A 24,107-nucleotide genomic window follows, 5' to 3' on the forward strand; every position below is an offset into this window, starting at 1 on the left:
TAGACCACATTGCCACCCGCGTCCCTTCTACCACCCCAGGCTCAGTTTAAAACAAACAATTCTTCCCAAATTCAAAACTGGATACACACTGCCTGCTTTGTTTAATTCATACTAGTTACAGAATCCCAAAGTGAACACAGAAACAGTTCTGGCTCCCCTATGGCTTTAGTGTCAACACTGATGACAAAATTAACTATACTATCAAACTATATTAACTATACTATCAAAAACAGGCAAGTTTGTACAGTGGTTTCCCACACTCCTGATAGACGAGGCACATTCTTTTTTTACCCTTTATTAAAGTTGGAACATGGTTTCTTTCCACCACCCAAAACAGTGCAAGATTGAGGACTCAATCAACTGTGTTTCTTTCTGCAAGAGCTAAGGAAGTCCCTTGACTGGAGCAGGGACTCCTACAGAGATGCAACAGGCAGCTTCCTCCGAGGGAGGGCACTGCTGCTGCACCCCTGTATGGGAGTGACCAAGTGATCTAACCACATCTGATGCAGAGAGCTATGGCAGACTTCCTTGCTGCCAGCAGGGGCTGAATAGAAAATGAGTGGTACATGGCTAAGGACATTAATTCAGCGGATGCTGATACCATGTCCCCAGGGGATGGGACAGGTGTGCTCTAGCCACAAAGCAGCCTTCTATTAATTCACCACAACCTATTAGGGGGCTGTTTAGGAATTAATGCTGGTGGCACCCCACAAGACCAGCTGAGTGCAATACATCTGGGCTAGGGGCAAGGAACTCCCGTGTGGGCATAAATTTCAAAGTCTAAATCCAGGAAAGGCATGCAATGCGCCAGAGACAAAAATACAAGCGTAACAAACCCGTAGGCAGTGAAAACAAAACCGATTTGGGGAGCCTTTTTAGTACATTGTAAGTACAACTCAGATCTCAGTCAAGTAGCACAGCAAAAAGAAAGGGGGGGGGGAGAGAGAGAGAGAGAGAAGGAGGATTTCAGGAGCTAAGCATTGTGAAAACGCTGCTTGTTTCTGACGCTATCGCCTGATCTGACATGGAACAAAACACAGCCAGGAATTTAGATCCAGGTACAGCAGCATAAAGGAGGGCTCTGTCTCTGAATTCGCCACTGACAACTAAGAGAAAGGGACTCAACGCACCCTTAGCTTGTAGAGCGGCTCTTAATCTGATCCGAGCTGACCAAGCACAAAATTAAAACCCACTCTAAATGTTCTTTCAGCTGCTGATAGGAATACGCTCTTGTTTTGGAGACCGAGCGCTGCAGGGCTTTGAAGAGTCGTAAGCCAAAGGAGAGCTGGGGACACCATGTTTTCCCGTCGCCCACACTGTGTTACTAGCAGTGATTTAAAATCAGGCGTCTTGGCAAGGAGTTACTTGGGCTTGCCATGCCTCTTGGCGCCTTAAACCCGCCTGAAGGCTTGAGGGGTTACATACGGATCTTCGCAAGTCAGGCTACGCTCACAGAGGATTTGCGGTGCGACCCCGGAAGGCCTCGATGAAATCCCGAGGAGCCCAACCAACCTCTACCCTTCAAGCTCTCAGCTTCAAAGAAATGATGATCAACACAGCAGGAAAAGAAGTCGTGCTCCTTCTCAAAGTGCTATCTGGGAACACCCTGGACTTTGGCCGCCCTCATGAAATGACCACTCTCCCTATTTGGGGGTAGGAAGGAAAGTACGGTTGACACACTGGAACAGTAAACACGAGCGCCCCATGCGCCAACATTCTGTTGCAGATCCCCCTTGTATAAGTACACTCATTGCTTGTGCTTATACAGCAAGAGGTGGCACACGGGTGGCGCTGTGGGTTAAACCACAGAGCCTAGGACTTTCCGATCAGAAGGTCGGCGGTTCAAATCCCCGTGACAGGGTGAGCTCCCATTGCTCAGTCCCTGCTCCTGCCAACCTAGCAGTTCGAAAGCACGTCAAAGTGCAAGGAGATAAATAGGTACCGCTCCGGCGGGAAGGTAAACGGCATTTCCGTGTGCTGCTCTGGTTCGCCAGAAGTGGCTTAGTCATGCTGGCCACATGACCCGGAAGCTGTACGCCGGCTCCCTCGGCCAATAAAGTGAGATGAGCGCCGCAACCCCAGAGTCGGCCATGACTGGACCTAATGATCAGGGGGTCTCTTTACCTTTTATACAGCAAGAGTATGGGGTGTTAGGGGAGGGGGTAGCACCTCTAATGGGGAACATACGGTGCTCCTTCTGGGGTAGTTTGTGCACCTTTGGACCCCACCCTGCACTCACCTCTCACCTGTGGCTCCTAGAAGATGCCAGCATGTGACAGCCGCCACACCCCAGGAACAGCTTCGACTGGCTGGCTAAACCAGGTGAGGGTAGTCACTAGGTCTCAAACCCTCTGTGTGTTAGGCACTTCCTCTGCATGCAAAGACTGGCTCCAGCAGACTGAGGGGAAGAGGCCAATACTGGGCCCCCATGCTCAAGAAAGTGGTTTCTGCATGTGATGTAGAGGGAAGGGAAGGACGGATGGGGCTCATCGACCTGGGAAGGTGGCCTATCTAGGAGAAAGAAAACTCTGATCCTAAACTTCTGCTGCCTCCCGGGACATCTTTAGGAGTAGAAAAGGCTAAGGACTAAACCCTGAACAGATCTGGAGCAGAGTCCCCAAGACAGTTGAATGACACCTTGTACACAAACCCTGCAGTCAAGCTGGTGCCAAACGTATTTCTCTGCTTTCCTTTGGGCCACAACAGCAAGGCCAAGAGGGGGGTCTTGTCCTCTGGGCAGCCTGTTACAGAAAAATCTAGGTGTGAGGCTGCTCAGTCAACCAGCTCGTCAGGCAGAGCCCATGGGTCCCTGCGGAATAAAGGAAGGAGTCCAGCCACCAACCGGAGCAAATAGCTGTAGACCAAAGCTTATTGCGCAACAGGTTCAAAGAGGAATTTTGAACCCCGAGGATGGGCAAGCAATTGTCACCTCTGGGAACTTCCTGGAGTCCCCTTCAAGGGGAAAATAGCTTTGGAATGGAGGAAACTGGCAAAGGAGTTGATTTTATATTATTTTTAAAGCTAGGTAACTTCCCTGAGCTGTCAAGTTGAAAGGATACATTCAGGCATGATATTTGTAACATTTAACTTTAAAGATGTGCTCCTCCCCCCCCCCCCTGGTAATTTCTGTAACACAGCCCAAGACCTCCATCCACACTGCCCAGGTTTGCGACCTGAGGAGGTCAGTTTGGCGCAGCTAATGCAGCGGTTTGACTTCACCCCCGGAGGCGCACTCCATTGTCTCTCAAGACAGACGGATGCCAACAAGGCAGCGAGAATGGCACTGTGCCCGCAGAGTGGGGAGGCATCAGCCAGTTTGCAGGGGGGAACCTGCAAATTTTCACAGAAGTATAAAATAACTTGGGGAGGGGGGCTGTAAAATGGGAGCCCACCTAAAACAGCCCCGTGAGGACTGAGCATGCTCAGTGGACATGATGGGAAGCTGGGGAGGGTGGGATTGGCAAACACACTCCTACGAAAACAACCTACAGGCCCTTGATGGCTCAGACGGTAGAGCATGAGACTCAATCTCAGGGCTGTGGGTTCCAGCCCCACACTGGGCAAAATATCCCTGCGTTGCTGGGGGTTGGAGTAGATAACCCTCAGGGTCCCTTTCCAACAATTCTGTGATTCTATAACTCAAAGAACTGCATCCCAGCAGCTCTCTTCTGCCATGTTTATTCCAATGGGATAACTGGAAAAGAGAACGAAATGATTTGGCAGCGCTCATTATCAGGGACTAGGCTGAGTAATGCTTATCTCCCCCCCCCCCCCATTTGTTTCTGTTGACCTCCGGAGCGGGTGGGAATAATACACCTCTCCTGGAAGTTATTGAGGAAGTGCTGCAAAACAGTCTGGGAAAACAGGTCACCCAAAAGCACTCCTGATAAGCAAAGTTGATTGTAACTTTTTTTTTAAAAAAAGAACAACCTGCCTTTTGCACAAAGCTGTGACGTGCCCACACAAATCAATAGAAAACAATTTCGTTTGTTTGTGGCCGCTGCTCCTGCTGAGACTCTGGAAAAATGGCATTTCCCAGCCAGCTACAAACAAACAGGACACGGGGCCTACAGTAAATAAGTTTTGTTTGTTCTCTCTCTCTCCCCCCCCCCCCCCGCCTCCAGACACATAGCACACAAAAAAAGCCCCAACGACTGACTGGGCAACAATAGTGGGACCTGAGGAGTTGGCTGTTCACAGGAAATTGCTAGCACGAGTCTCGGTCACACGGCACATTCAATATTCCTTTCGTGATAAGGTTTGCAGGGACAGGGATCTTGCATGAGAACCATCTTGGATGGAGAAAAAGGACTGCAGAGAGTCCAACTTTTAAGGCCAAAGTTTTCAGCTATCACAAGGAAGCTCCTTCTCCTGGGTAGCTCAGTTGGTCAGAGCATGATGCTGATAACGCCCAGGTTGCAGGTTCGATACCCGCATGGGACAGCTGCATATAACAACAACAACAACAACTTACTATTTATACCCTGCACATCTGGCTGGGCTTCCCCAGCCACTCTGGGCGGCTTCCAACAAAATATTAAAATACCGTAATACATCGAACATTAAAAGCTTCCCTAAACAGAGCTGTCTTCAGATGTCTTCTAAATGTCAGGGAGTAGTTGTTCTCTTTGACATCTGGTGGGAGGGCGTTCCACAGGGCGGGTGCCACTACCGAGAAGGCCCTCTACCTGGTTCCCTATAACTGGGCTTCTCGCAATGAGGGAACTGCCAGAAGGCCCTCGGCGCTGGACCTCAGTGTCCAGGCAGAATGATGGGGGTGGAGACACTCCTTCAGATATACTGGACCAAGGCCATTTAGGGCTTTAAAGGTCAGCACCAATACTTTGAATTGTGCTCAGAAACGTACTGGGAGCCAATGTAGGTCTTTCAAGGCTGGTGTTATGTGGTCTCGGCGGCCGCCCCCAGTCACCAGTGTAGCTCCCGCATTCTGGATTAATTGCAGTTTCCGAGTCACCTTCAAAGGTAGCCCCACGTAGAGCGCATTGCAGTAGTCCAAGCGGGAGATAACCAGAGCATGCACCACTCTGGCGAGACAGTCTGTGGGCAGGTAGGGTCTCATCCTGCATTACAGGGGGTTGGACTAGATGATCCTCAGGCCCCTTTCCAACTCTACAATTTCCAACTGACCTGCTGAGGACCCACCCCTCCTCTTGGGTGTTCTCACCCAGGAAGCAGCATTTGCGAAGTCTGTCGCGTGTCCAAGAGTCTGGCAGACAAAGCTTGGCCTGAGGAGGAGGAGCTGGGCCAGAAAAATGCATTTTTCAGTTACTCTGCTCCTCTGCTCCTACAAAGACAGTGATAAGATGGAGAAAGGCACCTGTCAGAGCTGCCTCCAGGTCCCAGCTCACAGAGGACCAACGCTAGGCTGTAGTTATGTACAAAAGTCTTTATTGAGGTTCAGTTTCCATTTTAAAGCCGCAGCGCGCAGCTCTACGTCTCGACCTTAGACCGGCGAAGTCCCGTCTGAGTCTCCGCCCCTTCCACACCAGTTTAAGACTCTCGCTTTGCTCCACCTCTTCCTAAGTTCCTTTCTCCTCTGGGCCCTCCTGCCCGCTAGGGTTTCATCCTTCCTGGACTCCTCTGACGCTGACCCTGATGATTCTTCCCCCTCCTTCCGGCGGGCTTTAGGACCTGGTTCCCTATCCGGGCTACCTTCTGTGCCGCTCGCCTGTACATTTGAACTTGGTGCGCGCGCCCAGCCTGCAACTTTCCTCTTGACCGTTCCCTCGCTCTCCGATGGAGGCGTGGCCAACCCTGACTCATCTTCTCTCGCTGGTGGTGCATATGTGGGCTCTGACACCTGGGACTCCTCCCCCCCACTACGCTCTGGTGGGGAAGCTGGTCCTGATTTCCAACTGCTGCTCTGGGAGTCCCCACTGGCCCCTTGCTTCTGGGGTGTCCCCCTTGGGTCGCCCCTTGCCCTGCCCATCGGCGCCCCCTTCTGTGAATCTTCCGATTCGCTGGAGAGGCTCATGGAATCTATCGGGCTGCTGTCATCTTCTCCTACGCTGCCCTCGGATTGCTGCCCCTCGCTCTCCATCTCCTCTCCTCCCTGCGCTCCCGCTGAGTCCCTGACAGCACCCAAATTATTCCGGTGGCAAAAAAAAAATAGGGGTCATAGAACTGTAGAGTTGGAAGGGACGATGTGGGTCATCTAGCCCAACCCCCTGAAACGCAGGAATTTGTTGCCCAAGGTAGGACTCAAACCCATGACCTTGAGATTAAGAGTCTCATTGCTCTACCAACGGAGCTATCCTGGCTCTGGCTTGGAGAAGAAGCCTGTAGCTCAGTTGGTAGAGTGCCTGCTCAGCATGCAGAGAGTAAGAGGTTCAATCCCTAGTATCTCCAGCTGGGGCTGACAGTGTCCCCCATGCCCATAATCCTAGATAGTGCAGAACGTTTCTCAAACTTGGGTTTCCAGCTGTTTTTGGACTACAACTCCCATCAGCCCTGACCACTGGTCCTGCTAGCTAGGGATGATGGGAGTTGTGTTCCAAAAACAGCTGGAGACTCAGGTTTGAGAAGCACTGACTGTAGACAATACCGTGCCAAACAGATGCAAGGCGTGACTCAGAGCAAGTCAGCTTGCTATGATTGATTGCAGCAGACACGGGCCTGCTATCAAAAACGGCATTCGTGGGTCAAGATAATCCCTGCCTCTGTAATAGGGAGTAACACCCACACCACAGCCCGCAATTTTGAAAGGCAGAGGTGGTTGGCGGAAGCAAATCCGCTCCCCTGGGAGAATCTGCTCACACACGAACACAAGCATAATAATAATAATAATAATAATAATAATAATAATAATAATAATAATTTATTATTTATACCCTGCCCACCTGGCTGGGTTTCCCCAGCCACTCTGGGCGGCTTCAAACAGAATATTAAAAACACAATAAAATATCAGACATTAAAAAGTTCCCTAAAAAGGGCTGCCTTCAGATGTTTTCTAAAAGTCAGATAGTTGTTTATTTATTTGACATCTGATGGGAGGGCGTTCCACAGGGCAGGCACCATCACCAAGAAGGCCCTCTGCCTGGTTCCCTGCAACCTCACTTCTCACAGGGAGGGAACTGCCAGAAGGCCTGCAGTGCTGGACCTCGGTGTCCAGGCTGAACAATGGGGGTGGAGATGCTCCTTCAGGTATACTGGGCCGAGGTCTTTTAGGGCTTTAAAGGTCAGCACCAACACTTTGCAGGGTCTCAAGGGACATGGGCTACTTGCCCTATATTCCCACTGTCCTTGTGCGAGCACGTACAAGAGGAACGAAATCTGCACATGCTCAATTCCACAGGCACACAAACTGACACGATGCTCACGAGCAGGGGAGGAGGAAAGGTGGTTTGGCTCCTGTCCACCGAGATCCTAATCAAAGGAAGCGATCTCCTTATCGTCCGACTGCGCCCTCTTCTCGTGGAAAGCTGCTCAGCTCTGGCAAGGGGAGTGTTTCAATTGCACAGGTTAATTGCAGAGTTGGCTCAGGGCGTATCTTTTATATCTGGAGGGTGACCCAGCAACGGGAACACACCCTGCGTGACCATTCGGGCGAATGACTACTGCTCCGAACAGGCTTGGCAGTGGAAACTGCCACCTGCTGTTCACTTGGGTTTGCTTGATGATGCAACGTGTGTGAGATTTCTGTCTTTTCATGTTTCATATCGGCTACATGGAAACAAGGACACCTCCTTATATGCCAGGTGCCTTGGAGACTGCCAACGCTGGCCATTTTTTATCTAGTTATCAAGGTTGTGTCCACAGAAGCGGTTCTTTGGGGAGCAGTTTTCGGGAAGGAATGAAGTCTGTGCACCCACATCCTGAGTTACTCACACACAAACCTGTGCCATTACAGAAGCATAAGCGGTACCTCTAGAATGAGATCCGCCCACCTTTTACTTTTCAGGAGATTGCGGAGAAGCAGCTGAAGTGTAGATGGGGCTCCAATTTTGGAACCACAAGAGGACAGAAACCAAACTCTCCCGGTTTTGAAATTCTAACAATACAAGCCATATCCAGAACACAGCTTGTATTGAGTTTGGCGTCCAGCAGTCAACGCCCCCTCAAGCAGCCCTACTGATTTTGAAGTGCAAGGTTGGAGATCAGAAGCAGGGAGTGGCTCTCTATTGTCAAGAAAAGAATTAAAGGCCTCATTCTTAATGCACTGCTTCCCGTTAGGGTGTATGGGAATAGTAGTTTTTATTTAAAAAGTATCTCCCAGGAGGCAGAAAAAACTAAGGTCCTATCTACACCATGCATTTAAAAGTCCTGGCAGCTATAGTTCATCCCTCACAGAACTACAATTCTCAGCAGCACAGTTCCATGATTCTCTGGAAGAAACCCTGTGCCGTTGTTTATCAATAGCACACATTCAGAGTAAGTTGCGATTCCTGCATTGCCTTTCCAACTCTACAGATCTATGATTCTGTCAATGAAGGAACAATTGAAATATTTTACTGGACAAACAAAAAAAGAGAGAGCTTTAAGTCTTTGGCGTAGGGAGATCTAAGACCAAAACAATGTGCTTTTAAAAGCAGGAAACAAGTATTTCTGCAGAACACAAAGAGGACGCTGCCTGCTTTTTGGCATTCCCCAAACATTTTATTTGGACGAAGCTGTTCCGCGAGATCAGAGCAAGCATGAAACGTCCTCCCTTTGAAGTAAATGGCCTTGAATAAATTGAAGTGAGGCTCCTAGTACTGAAGCACCACTGGTTTGCAAGTAATTTATGTACTTGAGCAAGTAGCATCCCTCCTTGGTTAAGCTGTTTTGCCTTTGACCAGATCAAATGCTTGCAGAATTACTGATGCAACAGAACCAAGAGGAGTCTGACGAGGGAGCAATTGGGCCCCATTGAAAGGGGTCAACAGGCCAGTGGAGGTAATTGAGAGCCCTCTTTCCTGCTGCCAATTATCCCATCTGCTCATTCTTCACTGAATCCTACCCTGTCACTGCGTTCCCTGCCATCCTTCTGTGCTACACTGAGCAAGAGCTAAGTTAGTGTTATGCTGCTGTATTCATCAAACGTTGTCACATTTTATTGGCTGTGCAACAAAAAGCCGTCGGGGCAGAACGTACATGGCAAAAAGGCAGCAGAGGAGCAGGGCATGCATGTCACCAGCAACACTGCCCAAGAGCGGAATCCAACAGCCGCTTTTCTTTTAAAAAGCAAGTTCCCAGGGCTTGTGACTTGCTGGGGGGAAAAGAAGAATTTCGGTGGCAGCCAGTGAGATGAAACTGAGGAGGCATCTGCACTGGGTGTTCACCTCACTTTGTGGCTTGTAGGTGCACAACCGACCACAAACGACAGCTCAGTTAATGGAGCATGAGATTCTTAATCTCAGGGTCGTGGGTCTTAGTCCCATGATGAGCAGAAGATTCTTGCATTGCAGAGGGTTGGAGATGGCCTTTGGGGTCCCTTCCAATTCTATGATTCTTTGACAGAAAACAAGTATAAATCTGCTTTTAAAAAAGGAAGGAAGGAAGGAAGGAAGGAAGGAAGGAAGGAAGGAAGGAAGGAAGGTAGGTAACCCTGTTTCGTTTCAGAGAGGTTCGCCGCAGTACTGCTTTTTGAGTCCACGGAATCTGAATTTTGTTGCATGCGAATTACAATCGTAAGAACCTGGTTGCTGTGATCAGGACAGAGGCCAAACTTAGCCAGCACTCCGTTCTCACAAGTGGCCAACCAGATGTTCATGTGAAGGCCACAAGCAGAGCAATGAGTGCAACGGCCCCCTCTCCTCCCTCTGCGATTCCCAACCTCTGGCCTTGCGATAAGCTCATCTCAATTCACTAAAAAACAAAAAGGCCGTGCATTTGAAAGCAGAGACGGATCTGGGCGAGAAAATGTTGGAGGGGATGCCGGCAGGTGTGTGTCAAAGCCCCAACTCCTCCTTTTCCATCTCCAATGCTGATTCCTTGAGACTCTTCATGAAGACCTGTAAATTGCCCCCTTCCCCAGCGTACATGTTCACACTTAGAAATTTGCTGACTTTGCAACGGACTGCTGTCAAGTCAGCTGGAGTGACAGGTACAAGAGGCAGCTAATAACCACCAGCACCCCACGCACAGAAGGAAATACAGTGGGTACAGTTGGGCCTGCCCCGAAAAAGGATCAAGCCTTTCCCAAATGGTCAGCAAAGTGCTTGGAAGATCACACGGACCTTCCCAAATACTCCATGAGAGATGCCAGCCTGCAAGGGCTCAGGTTTTTTCGCTGCGCTATAATCTTCCCCTCCCCCTCTCTGGAGGGCTGTAATTAAAACGTACAGGCTGCACATGAGGCCCCCACTTATGCGCCACATGCGTTATGTAAGCCTGCAGTGCTCTGGCTGAAAGATTAGACATCAGTTCTAATGACATGTGTCGCCCACAGACATGCAGCAGCCCAGTTTAACCAAAGCTCAATAGAGCTTTTTTGCAATTCCAAGGATATTGACCAATTTAGGAACAAGTTCCCATAAGGGTAATGCACACAGTACAGTTTGATGGGGAAGCTTTAGGGGCTATATGTATTTAAAACGGATTATTTTCTGGATGCTCTTATAAACATGGGACCTCACAGCGTCACTATCAGGGTTAAAATCCCTGGTCTGCTACCAGGAGGACAGTAATATTGATCTGTCTTGACAAAATCTTAGTTGTCTCTCTAAAATGAGAATTACCTGTATCAATTTCAAAGTTGGGGGGGGGACCCTGTTTATACAAGATATGGGCAATGATCTCATTATCCCTGGGACGGAATGCCAGGAAATGCTGTGGGCTGAGAAGGAGGGACTTTATGAATAAGTTGTCCAAAAGAATTGGCAGAGGTTAATGAAAATGGTTTCTAAACTGATCCAAGAAGCAGTGTGTGGTTTATTGGCAGAGGAAAGAGAAATTAAAATATTTTTTTGGAAACGGTGGGGGCAGCACAACAAAACTGACGACATCAGACAGAGAAACGATGCCCTTTGTAAACATGTGGTTAGAGAGCACTTTGCTAGAATCAATGAAAAAAGCAGCTGGATGCTATAGAGTGCCATGAAACAATGAATAAGAGAGAGAGAGAGAGAGAGAGAGAGAGAGAGAGCACACAGTAGTGTGAACTGCTGTAATTTTCTGGAAAAGCAGGAATACTATTTTATGTCATGTGTTCTACAACCATTTGCATTTGTTCCAAATTAAAGAGTTCTAACGTATTTGCTGTTGCAGAAGAGAAACAGAGAAATGGAAATCAGTATTAAGAAGCGCTGGGGTGCAATTTATGCTGCTCCAAAAATGCGTCAAGATGAAAGCCATGAAAGTGTCACCCCCACAAATAAAAACCAGTCTGGATCCCTAATTTTTGGAGATGTGGGAATGGGAAAACACAAAAGCAGAAATGTGTGCATTAATGGGAACACAGGGAGTTGTCTTAGACCACATTAGGCTGCTGACCCACATAGCCCAGTGACTGACAGTGGCTCTCCAGAATTTCAGGAAGGGGAGATGCCAGGGGTGTGTAAACTAGGTACTCTACAGGCCCAGCATGTTTTGGGCAATGTGATGCTATTAGCAGCACCCATTTTTCATATTAGAAAGACTTATATTAGAAAGCTCACTTCGATATACTTGTTGCAGGAAGGACTGGATCCTGCTCCCTTCTCTTCTCATTAAACACAGCTCTTTTCTGCAAGTTCACATGCTCTGTGCTAAAATCTCCCCCCCACCTTCCCACCTCCCAAACCTTCTGGGTCCCAAGTTCATCAACGTTCTGCCTGGGAAGGTCTTTGTTTGCAATTCAAATATTATTTTGCTTTGCTATGGGGTTTTATTTCTATATGACGTACAGTGGTACCTGGGGTTACAGACGCTTCAGGTTACAGACTCCGCTAACCCAGAAACAGTACCTCGGGTTAAGAACTTTGCTTCAGGATGAGAACAGAAATCGTGCTCTGGTGGCGTGGCAGCAGCGGGAGGCCCCATTAGCTAAAGTGGCGCTTCAGGTTAAGAGCAGTTTCAGGTTAAGAACGGACCTCCGGAACAAATTAAGTACTTAACCCCAGGTACCACTGTAGTGTGGGGGTTTCAAATAGGCCTGATGGAACCCTGGATTTTTAAAGCAGCTTATTGGGAGTTGAGCACCTTGAGATTATCGGTATTGGGAGAACAGCTTTGTCTGAATCTCAGGCTCCCCACAGGATGAAGGGAATTTAGATGTATCACATCAAGAACAAAAATGAGCCAATGGGTTGGAGGGACTTTGAAACACATCCTGAAATATCTTTTGGATTTTAGTTTTAACCACGGAGATGTGGATGACATGTCGAGAAGGAATAAAAACATTGTTAGGTTGGAGCTCCCCCGAGACCTACTCTTCAGCATCAAAGGAAGGAAATTAAGAACAAGATCAGCAGAAGACAAAGTAAAGTGTATGTACAAATACGGAGAAGACTTGCAGAAGGGACCTGGAAAAGAGTTAAGAGCCTCGGACAGAAGATCACCAGGTTGATGGACTATATGGAATTGACGGAAATGACTGGCAGAATCCGAGACCAGGGAGAAGAGACGGTGGAAGAAGATTGGAAAAAGTTTAAAGTTTATTTATAGAAATAGGGTAAAATTGATGAGTGTTAGAAAAATGTTGGAATGAAATTATATGGCCTTAGTAGAAGTGTTATAAGGAGTTAAGCATAAATAAGTATTATAGTATTAATGGAAATAAGGTTAAAATAAGTTAAGATATTTATATGACAGAAAATAGTGAAAGATGGAAAGGATTTGCTGAAACAATTAATAGAAGTGGAATACAAAAAGGGAGGTGAGAGGAAGTCGATGAAACAAGGGAATGAAAGATAAGGCATTGAAATGGTATGATGTATGTTTTTAAATTGTTTTTGTTCTGTTTTGTTTAGTTTAATGTGATAATGTTGTGTGGTGTATTGTTTATATATTGTATTGTATTGTTTTTCCTTTCTTTTGTTTTCTTCTTCTTTTTTCTCCTTTTCTTTTTCTTCTTGTTTGTAAGGTTTAAAAGTAATAAATATTATTTTAAAAAAACAAAAAACAAAAAACAAAAATGAGCCAATGGGGAGGAATGATGGCCTGGCCAGCACCTTCCATGAAGAATGTGCCCCAGAATCCTTTGCCATATGCCCGTGGCTTGCCGTAGTTGTGAGGAGTTTCTCTCCATAGATGAGTCAATTTGGGGTGGGTGGGTGTTGCAGTACACACCAAAACAGCAAAAGGGAAGGTTTAAGTTTCCTGCAGACTATGCAAAGGAAACCACTGAGTTGGTTTACCAACCCATTACAAAACAAAACGCAATCTTTGTTATCCTTTCAAAAAGGCCTATGATTACCTAACCAACAATGGAGATGAATGCACAGCAACTAACCCCCCCCCCCGGGTGTTTGCGACCCACAGTTTTGGTATTCGGAGGTGGTTTTGCTGCACTCCAAACACACACAAAAAGAACCACTCGCCCCAATTCTTTTGTCGTCAAAAGGGAACGCAGTTGCTGATTCATACGTTCCAAGCATTCCAATAGATCCATCAATCCCTTTAGCCCCACCGTTCATTGAAAACCTGGAACTGGGAGGGTGTTCTGAAATAATTGCCTACTAAGCTTCATTAAAAATAAAAGTGTTTGCCACTTCCGAGGCATGTGGCCTTTATTGAAGCTGGTGTTTCCTGTAGCTGCGAGCGAGATACACAAATCCTATTTAGTGCAAAACTGTGGGGGCTTCATTCTGTGTGGGGTTGGCTATTTAGACAATCAGCTCTGGGAAGCCTCTATATAGTACGCCGGTTGATGACTGAAGCTCGTTCATGAATGGAGAACCATAAGTGCTTAGGGTATTAAAAGGGCCATTGTGCTTGCAGCACTTAATAAAGTTAATTCAGCTATGCCTGTTGAATGAAGTGATAAAATTAATACTGCTGCGTTAGTCTACTGGCTGCTCCTTCTACAACCCCCCTTCAAGCATATTTTAGAAACGGATTTTTATTTGGAGTGGGGAGGGAAGTCAAACCTGCTGATTCCAAACTGGCTGAAATTTGAGAATCCTGCAAAAACACAGGATACTGTAAGCGTTTTAAACGCAAGGTGGCTCAGATACACAGCGATGGGATATAAAAGAAGAAAGCCTCTCTCCCAGCCCATCAAGGGTTGTTATAAAACTATTTGCTTCTTCCAACATCAAGAAGATTAAGCAGGGGTGTTGTTTCCCTTTACCTGCATTTTTACTTGAAAGCCACAGAATCCCAAATGGGAACGATCCTTCTCGACATGCTTAATTTGAAGTTGGCAAGACAAAAGGCAAGAAATCAGGTTTACAACAGAGCCGCAGTTTCAAGTCATCCTCTAATATCTGAGGATTTCAAGTGGAGCATTCTTGAGAAGAGCTTAATCCCCTGACAATGCAGAAATCCAGTTTGAAGCTACATCAAGCTCTCTTTTTTTGTTAAGGCACAGAGCAGGTATGTCTTGATTTCTCTTTGCTAAAGAACTCGTTTGCCTTTAGAAGCCAGCTTTCCAAACCGGGGAACAGAATAAACCTGCAACCGACTTAAATCATCACAAACCACCTGCGGCCAATATGGTTTGCATCATTTCAAAGCCCAAGAGAGAGAACCACCAAGCAAGAGGGACGTTCATGTTTGGCAGAGAGCAAACTTAATTTCACACCTAAAGGTAGAAAATAAGCTTAGATTTAGCTAGTTCTTGAAGACCCAAAGGAGGCCAGGAAGAAGAACTGGACTCTTGTGCATTTTATAGACTTACTTTTTTGACCTTGCAAAGAAGAAAAGAAAAAAAGAAGGCTAATAACTCACAAAATAATTAACTCTAACTAGCATGCAAGAAAAGCTAGACTTCAATGGGGAAAGGGAGCTGTGTTACCCTGCCCTGTGCATGGTAGATCACAACATTCTCACTCAACCACGGGAGAGGTGTCAGCATCGCCCTTGAGCCAGTGTCACCAACTGGACTCATGCACTTCAACCCCGACTGGGCTAGGCGAGCTGGGTAGCACTTCCAGAGACCACCTGGTCAAAGTGCTGTGGACTCACAGCTTAAAGTTGTGAGCACCGGATTCACTTCCACAATACAGTCGTCGCACAGCAGAGTATAGCAGAGTCTGGCAGTGTATAAACGACTCAGAGAGCAGCTCTGTAGAATATCTTCTTTTATTCTATAACTACAACTATAATACAAAACTATATACAGAGCTAAATAGGTCTAAGCATAAATGAATGCTGCACTGAGTGTCTGCAGCTGCTCTTAGCAGCAAGCTTATCTCTACACACGATCTCTAACACTCAGTCTCTCTCTCTCTCCGACACACTGACTGACTGACTGACTGACTGACTTGGTGCTGGAGCTGAATAAGTAGAAAGCAGTACACTGCTCCTCCTCTCTGGAGAATCAGCAGACTCGTCAGGAGATTCTTGGATATGGGAAGGGTGAAATCTCCTCAAGAGGCACCCGCTGTGTACTCCCCAAACTCCTTCTCAGACTGCAGCCAGACGTGGAAAGAGCTGTTGCTTCTCCCAGAAATTATCTGCACCTCCTTGGGATGCCCACCTTTAACGCCAGAGAACCGATGCCTCCCAGTGTACTATATTCACTAATCGACTCCTGTTCATCCCCCCCTCCTTCTTAAGTTGCTAGCCTGGGGTTGGGGGGGTTAGAACAACAGAAAAGCAGGTCATGCAAGAGAAACCTGCCTGATAAAATAGGGCTTACTTTCCCCCTTGTTGCTATGCCACTAAGGCCCCGGATATGGTTACATGCTTCCAGCTACCAATCTGGAGAATGCACTGTTCAAAGGGTAACGCAGTTTAGAACAAGAACACGTGCAAATGAATGGCCACAATGGGGGGTTTGTTTGGAGAGACCTATCTAGCGGAGGTCAAAGGTTCTCTTCCATGCAACTGGTACCAGGGTTACTGCAAGTCAATTTCGAAAGTCACAAAAAAAAAGAAAAAAAACCTACCGCCAGCACTGCGGAGGCATTTTGCAATGGAATGTCAGTGGAATTGCCCTCGTTTAAGTCTTCAGAAATTGCACATATAAATGTCGGCAGCACTCTACTTAATATGCAGTTATGTAAATGAGGGACTGCTGAAACCACCTTGCCAACACACCTCAAAGCAATGAGGGCACGAGTCCAGGTTTCAATGTTGAAAACAAGGCATAGTATGAGTTTCTAGACACAAGCACATGAATGAGATCGCTCCCCCTAAATTTGCATAGCCTGGTCCTGTTTTTTTAGAGGGCAGCCTGGAGGCAGATCACTGGCTGTAGAGAGCATCACCATTGAGGTCACCGAGAGGAAGGCAATACTGTGACCTACTTATCATCTCTTCTAATATCTACATTTTATCCCATCCTTTTCCGAAGGTGATGGCAGGACTAAATGGTAACCAGGCATTTAATACGGCACCGTTTAAAAATATCAGAACCTATTATGGCACGAGTCCTGTATATCTTAAAGAGTTCCTCTGCCTATAAAAGAACTCTGCTGTCCTGGAATGGCTGGGTGCAGAGGAATGCGGGGAAGAGCTGGCTGGGGAACTGCCAAGGGAAGAAGGCTCAAAGTCCGGGAAGAGGAGATGTTTGAAGCTGAAGAGGTAACAGGGCTTGGTGAGTGAGAGGAGTCTATGGCAGAGAGATGTCCAGAATCGGTGGCAGAAGCTGAAGCAGAAGAGGGAGGCCAAGGGGCAAGGATGAGTGCAGCTGGTGAAGAAGCCAGGGTGTTTCCCCCTCCTGCTGTGACAAGCTCCCTTCCTCCCTGAAGAACCAGGAGAGGTCTGAAGAGGGTGGAGAAAGTGCAGTCTCAGATTGCTTGGGGTAAACCCTGGAGAAGAGGGGTCTTAGGCAGCTGTGGGCAGGTGGGGACCTCCAGTCTCCGCAGCTGCTTCGCCCGGGCAAGACCTGCTGGAGATGCGTTGCTGTGCTCATTAGTCTGGATACTCCTGTGCAGATCCTGTTGTTGTTTTTCTAATAAAGAGTTAACTCCACTAACTGTGATTTCTGATAGCTCACTCCTGGCATCTACCTACTTGCTGGGATAAAGGTTTCTGCTCCTTGATAAGGGAGATGGTGCCATCTGTAGAAATGACCGGTTCAGTGCATTTTACACACCCTCACTCTCCACCGGGATGGGGAACCTAATGTCCAGGGCCCCAATGAGGCTACCCAGGCCTCCCTGTTCTGGCCCTCGGAATCCTCCCAAGCCACACCCCTTAACACTGCACCCTCCTTGAGTGATTTTGCCTGTCTAGACAGTGTCTCTGACCTCCGACAAGGCTTTGTGCTTGCCTGGATAGAGAACAGAGAGGGATGCATCAAAATTAACCTATGATTCAAAAGGTTTAAATTATACGATGTTACACCACCCACTTTTCTCAGTCCCTGCCCAATGTGGCAGCTCACCTCGGCCTCTCCCCAGGAGGCACACCTGCCCCACACAATTCTCAAGGGGCAGTTTTAAGTTGCTAACACCAGAACACTGGCACACCCTTTGTTGTTGTTTAGTCGTTTCCGACTCTTCGTGACCCCCTGGACCAGAGCACGCCAGGCACTCCTGTCTTCCACTGCCTCCCGCAGTTTGGTCAAACTCATGCTGGTAGCTTCAAGAACACTATCCAACCATCTCATCCTCTGTCGTCCCCTTCTCCTTGTGCCCTCAACATCACTGCCTTGCCGTGGCGAAGGGGCTTGAATAACTCAGAGAAGCTATAAACTATGCTGAGCAGGGCACCCAAGATGGACAGGTCATAGTGGAGAGTTTTGACCAAACATGATCCACCTGGAGGAGGAACCGGCAAGCCACTCCAGTATCCCTGCCAAGAAAACTCCATGAACAAAGACAACAGGCACACCCTTGGGTGAGTCTAAAAGCCTGCCCTGCGTCCAAACTGAGGTTCCTTCTGAGCCATCCAGCCCACAGGTCTTTGGACAAGTTACGGCCAGATTAAGCTCACCAGGGTCAAAGAGAGGCGTTAAAGATTTCCGAGAAGAGTTATGGCACAAACACCTTTCCAGGCCAATATTTCGCAAGCTAAGCTCCTTATTTGTAGGCAACATTTCGCAAACGAAGCTCTGCCTACTACTGTACGCCTCCATTTTTTTTTTTTTGATGGCTTTAAATTATGCAGCAAAAGCCACTGAACGTTCACTCACTGTGGATAATCTGTCTGAGAGATCTGCAGTTAATTGGGAGACATGTCTTGCATCTTAAGATAAAGTCTTCAACACTACGGAGAGCTGCACGTCACTCACTTCCAACTTAGATCAATCCCTTTTGATAATCACTATCCCGTATGCTATGTATGTTACACTCTAAGGTTAACAGTACAACTGCTCTGTGTAGACATCCTTGAGTCAATGTAAATAAGTTAATTTGTTCAGATTTCCCACCCTATCCTGAGGGTTCAAAACTAAATTGGTGCTTCTAAGCAACACCGTGTGAGGTAGTGTTAGGTAAGAAATGTGGCTTGCCCAAGGCCACACAGCAACTTGGCCCCTTTTCTTCTGCATATGTGAATGAGACATGATCTACTGTTCTACCTGGGCTTCTTAAAAAAAAGACGAGGACTTAGATTAGGCTTTGGAACATCTGAAATCTGATTCTAAGCATTACTGTACTCCTGTTACACAAGCAGCAGCTTCAAACCATCAAAACATCAGGAGACATTGGTATATGTATTATTCGCTGAGTAATGTGAACTTCAAGAGCTGAGTCAACTTTGAAAGAAGATGGACTTCGGTACTGGAAGACCAACATTATTGCGACTTTAAAAGTGTGGTGAGTCAGTTGACGTTTCAAGGATAGCTGAAATAGTTGGCTTTTGAACAGGGATTTGCAATGACCTGGGGGGAACCTCAGAAAAAGCAGAACGGCTCAATAGTGTGCTACAGGTAAGGCCTAGAACCACAAAAGGCCAGGAATGAGTACAAAAACATGTGTCCAGTAGTGTCCTTAGGGTGCGGTGAATGGGGGTGATCGCCCCAGTCCTCAAACCTAGGGAGGCCCTGCACAGGTTAACACAAAGCACTGTGTCACCCAAGGTGAATGTTACTGCCTTGGCTCTTTGCTTCCCTCTCCTTTAGCTAAAGAAGCTTTTCTGCTGCTGCTAACATGGCAGTAGCCCCAACACTCACTTCCCCTCTTACTCTTAGGAAGGTGGGGATCCTTCTCCGAGCGAGGCATTCTCGGTGTAGCCCAGACCAGCGCTTGTGTCACCACCACTTCAAAGTTGCTTTCAACATCACTTTCTCATAAATGAACGCTGGGCTTTCCTTTGAAGCCTGGAACAAACTAGCCTACCCATAAATACAGCAGAGAGCTAAATCCTTTAGGATTGCCAAATGCACACCTGGGGAGGCAATAATGGGATGACTGTATTGGAAAGTGGGAAGGGGGGTAATTTAGTGGACTGCAACATGTAGTAGTATCTATTGCCAGGTAGTTCGATGTGCTGCTGGTGATATTGGCCTTGACCAGAAGCCAGGGTAGATATAAATAAATGATTTTAAAAAAAAATCAATCAAAAAATTGTAAAATTTAAATTGGATTTCTTGATTTAAATTGGATTTTTAAAATACAAGGCTTTTGGAGGAAAAAAATATTTCTAAAGATGGTTTTCTATTTAAGTTACATTATAGTCCAAAGGCTATTCATCAGGAAATAAGGATTTGTTTTAAGTTTTTCATCTGTGCTAAAACTCAGTCTAAGCTTTTTTAAAAGAAATGTTTAACCACATCAGTTAATAAACATGGATACATATACTATAATGTTATTGTTTTAGTTTAATAACAATTTTAACAATTTATTTATTAAGGAAATGATTATTTTTCTCCTTCCAATAAAGTACAGAAGAAAAGTTGTCCAAATATAAAGAGTTAACTTATTAAACCTCACAATAATTTCATAATTATCTATGTATTTCTAATAGTATAACCAAATCAGTAATTTTTTATATAACTGTAAAACCTACACCTGGGACGCAGGTGGCGCTGTGGGTAAAAGCCTAAGCGCCTAGGGCTTGCCGATCGAAAGGTCGGCGGTTCGAATCCCTGCGGCGGGGTGCGCTCCCGTTGCTCGGTCCCAGCGCCTGCCAACCTAGCAGTTCGAAAGCACCACCGGGTGCAAGTAGATAAATAGGGACCGCTTACTGGCGGGAAGGTAAACGGCGTTTCCGTGTGCTGCGCTGGCTCGCCAGATGCAGCTTTGTCATGCTGGCCACGTGACCCGGAAGTGTCTCCGGACAGCGCTGGCCCCCGGCCTCTTGAGTGAGATGGGCGCACAACCCCAGAGTCTGTCAAGACTGGCCCGTACGGGCAGGGGTACCTTTACCTTTTTTAAAACCTACTCTGAAAATTTATTATTCCAAAAATGAAACCTTCATCTGGTTATAAATATTAAGATTATTGTTGGAAGCCACCTGGAGTGGCTGGGGAAACCCAGCCAGATGGGTGGGGTACAAATAAATTATTATTATTATTGTTATTATTGTTGTTGTTGTTGTTGTTGTTGTTATTGTTATTAGTAGAATGAGTCTTTCTGTAAAAAAATGATTTAAATCAAGTTTTACTTACTAGTGAATTAAATCGTGATTCAAATCGATTTAATTTACAGTGGTGCCTCGCAAGACGAAATTAATCCGTTCCGCGAGTCTCTTCGTCTTGTGGTTTTTTCGTCTTGCGAAGCACGGCTATTAGCGGCTTAGCGGCTATTAACGGCTTAGCGGCTTTAAGAAAAAGGAAACAAACTCGCAAGAACTCGCAAGACGTTTCGTCTTGCGAAGCAAGCTCATAGGGAAATTCGTCTTGCGGAACGACTCAAAAAACGGAAAACTCTTTCGTCTTGTGCGTTTTTCGTCTTGCGAGGCATTCGTCTTGTGAGGGACCACTGTAAATCAAATCCACCCTGGCAGAAGCTAAAAGTTTTGCAAGTCCTCTAAGGATGAAAGTAGAAAAGGGAAAGGGGAAGGCACAGAAGGCAGAAAAATTAAGGTAACTCTTAGGAAACACAAACACACCAATAATGGGATCAGTTAATTTCTTCATATGATACCTATAAACCTGCCTGATTCAGTGAAAGTTACAGTTCCTTCTAACTACCAACCCCCCCATACCAGCCTTGTAGGATTTGGATATTCCTTCCTGAACTATGGTTTTGTTGAATGATACTTTTGACTTGAAACCGATCCATAAACCACTGTAACATGGCAATTGGCTGGCACACAGGGAGGCAAACTGGGTTTGGTGGCTGGATGATGGGGTTACTTCTCCCATCAGCATGGCACCTCCCTTGGAGCCAAGACACTGGTATGGAAAGTAATTGCATGATCCATTCAACCCGCATGGCTCCCGGTTACACTGATGTGGATTGAGGGTTCCAGCATAGGAGTGGATTATGGAGAACCAGTGGCTTGTATGCCATGGTCTCTGCTTGCCTCTTGAAGAGGTGGGTACAGCAAAATCAGAGAACACCTCCAGAGGGCCAACTTGTCCTGCTGTTTCATGGATAACAGAAGATGAACGATGGCGACTGTTCATGGTTATGCAATTCCACTTACCAATTTGTAACAATACTGGCGTCACCAAAGCTGTCTCCATGGCGTAACAGAATTCTCTGCCAAACATCACGGCCCCGTGCATCACCCAGAGACGTACAGGTATCCGATCTATGGATCCTTCGCTTATGGTCTCTTCCTTACTCTCATTCTCGTTTTCCGGTTTCTGAAGCTGAACCACAGGTAGCTCTTGAACTTGCATAGATTCCGAGTCAGCATTCTGGGGAGCCATTTTCATTACCATAAAAATATATATAATATATATATTTATATATTTATTTATTTATTTATTCTACCTATATAAATAACACTATCATCTCTAACGATAAGTTACGGTGTCTTCTCTTTCTGATGGCGTCGCGTTCCTCGTGCAAGCAATATTTGTAATTCCCCTCGTTACGAACAGGTTCCGTCATCAATTTCGTGTGTAGGCGTTGAAACATTCAGAGGAACAAAAAGCTATATTTGGTAGGAAATTCAACATATGGCTTGCTGGGCTTGCGTTTTGCTTACTGTGAACTAGAGTTAAAAATCCATAATTGCCATTCAGTTAATACCAGTTTCATAATTATTATTGAAGAGGTGCTGAAGTTGTTTTGCTTGCTACACAAAGGTGGAAAGGTGACACAAACAGCTGCTCCACTGGTAATCCCCATCGAGTGGCTGATTAATCTGCAAAGAAGGACAAAAGTCAAGTCACCAGGGTGGATAAATATCAATGATTTCTAATTTTTTTAAATGGATTTTTAAAATTTAAATTGGATTTTAAAAATAAAATTCTTTTGGAGGAAAAATCTTTCTATAGATTGTTTTCTATTTAAGTTACACTATAGTCCAAAGGCTATTTATCAGGAAATAAGGATTTGTTTTAAGTTTTTCATGTGTGCTAAAACTCAGTCTGTTTCTTATTAAAAAATGTGCTTAACCACATCAGTTAAGAAACATGGATACATATGCTGTAATGTTATTGTTTTAGTTAAATAAAATTGTTTTAATTGTTATTAAGGAAATGATTTTTTCTCTCCTTCCAATAAAGTACAGCAGAAAAGTTTTCCAAATATAAACAGCTAACTCATCAAACCTCACAATAATTTCATAATTATCTGTCTATTTATTTCTCATAGTACAACCAAATCAATAATTTTTGATATAACTGTAAAAACTACTCTGAAAATTTATTATTCCAAAAATGAAACCTTCACCTGGCTGTAAATATTAAGATTATACCAGCAAGAATGAGTCTTTCTGTTAAAAAAGTGATTTAAATCAAGTCTTACTGACTAGTGATTTAAATTGATTTGATTTAAATCAAATCCACTCTGCAAGTCACAGACCATCTGGGCACCTTGAGACAAGCTACATCTCCTCTCCCTATTCTAGGAATGTAAATGAAGTCAAATCAAGGCCTCTTCCACCACACTTATGGACATGTCCCCAAATTATGCTCTCACTGTGAACACATAGCTCCATGGAATCTATGGCTCCACGTTAAGTGCCTTTCGTTATATTATTTAGTACATTTATATTTACTTCAGTCAATGTATTTAAGGGCCCAGACATACTAAGCTTCAGCAAGGTGAATCCAACAGATGTCCTCAACTTTGTCAAGCAGCTTGAGGCAACTGAAAGGGCTGTGGCTGTTCAATTCTCCTGATCAGGCTGTACCCAATTACAGTTCAAAAAAGTTTCTGTAACTGAGAACAAGTACTCAAATATGCTTATTTCCTCCACCCTCTCGATCCATCTTCCCTTTGTGTCATTTTTTAAAGGCTAAGCCTGAGGGCAGAGACAGCCTTTTTAAAAAAGCAATTTAAAAAAGCAATTTGTAAGTTGATATCTGGGAATAAGCAACCATCAAACATAACACTTGCTAGTCCTGGTAAGAGTCACAGTTGCACTGGTTGTTAATTATATATCAGTATCGTTGAGCAGACTTCTAGGATGTACTACTGCAAGTAGAATATACCGGGGTTGTCCAGAAAGGGTAGGTTTGAGAGCTCAAATCTAGCTGTTAACTATATGATTTGCTTAAAAAACAAATGATAGCTTTCAGTGACTAAAGCGTACAGCCCTAATTTAGGACGTCAACGCTGTTTACAGTGAGCTACTGCCAACCTGAGTTATTTAACGATTCTCTGCTCTATCCAATTTGCATCTAATTCTGCACAGATTATTATGCACCAATATACATGCATCAAAGAAAGCACTGTGGACTGCAAGAAGGTGAAATGATAATAACATTCCCATGTTTCAGTCCCTGCCACCATTTTCGGGAAATTCAATGCTGGGACTGTTATCTCCATCCATTATCAGTGGATCACAAATGACAACAATGGTTTATCTTTCTAGGTCAGAAAGATGCACAAACATACAAGTTCAGGCCTATAATCTCCAGAGCGATAATTTCAAAGATATGAAATGATCTGGCAGATTCCTTAGTCATAAACACTCATGATACTTTATGCAGATATGTTCTGTTGTTGCTGACCTTGTTTGGCAGTTGTGCTCGGTGCAAGTCTCTTCCACAACAAACAAGATGTGAG

General features: G+C 45.6%; 1 protein-coding gene across 7 annotated transcripts in view; it reads right to left on the bottom strand.

Annotated features, from left to right (window-relative positions):
• The window catches only part of SLC45A4 (solute carrier family 45 member 4), a 148,484-nt gene that overhangs the window by 26,430 nt on the left and 97,947 nt on the right, over positions 1-24,107 (bottom strand). For all 7 annotated transcript variants that reach the window (XM_079984282.1, XM_079984285.1, XM_079984281.1 and 4 more), the window contains one exon: positions 21,568-22,236. In XM_079984282.1, coding sequence (XP_079840408.1) covers positions 21,568-21,808 — 241 coding nt within the window. In that variant the 5' untranslated portion in view covers positions 21,809-22,236. The remainder of the gene's footprint in view (positions 1-21,567; positions 22,237-24,107) is intronic.

Source organism: Podarcis cretensis (assembly GCF_951804945.1).
Source record: "Podarcis cretensis genome assembly, chromosome: 7".
NCBI lineage: Eukaryota > Metazoa > Chordata > Lepidosauria > Squamata > Lacertidae > Podarcis > Podarcis cretensis.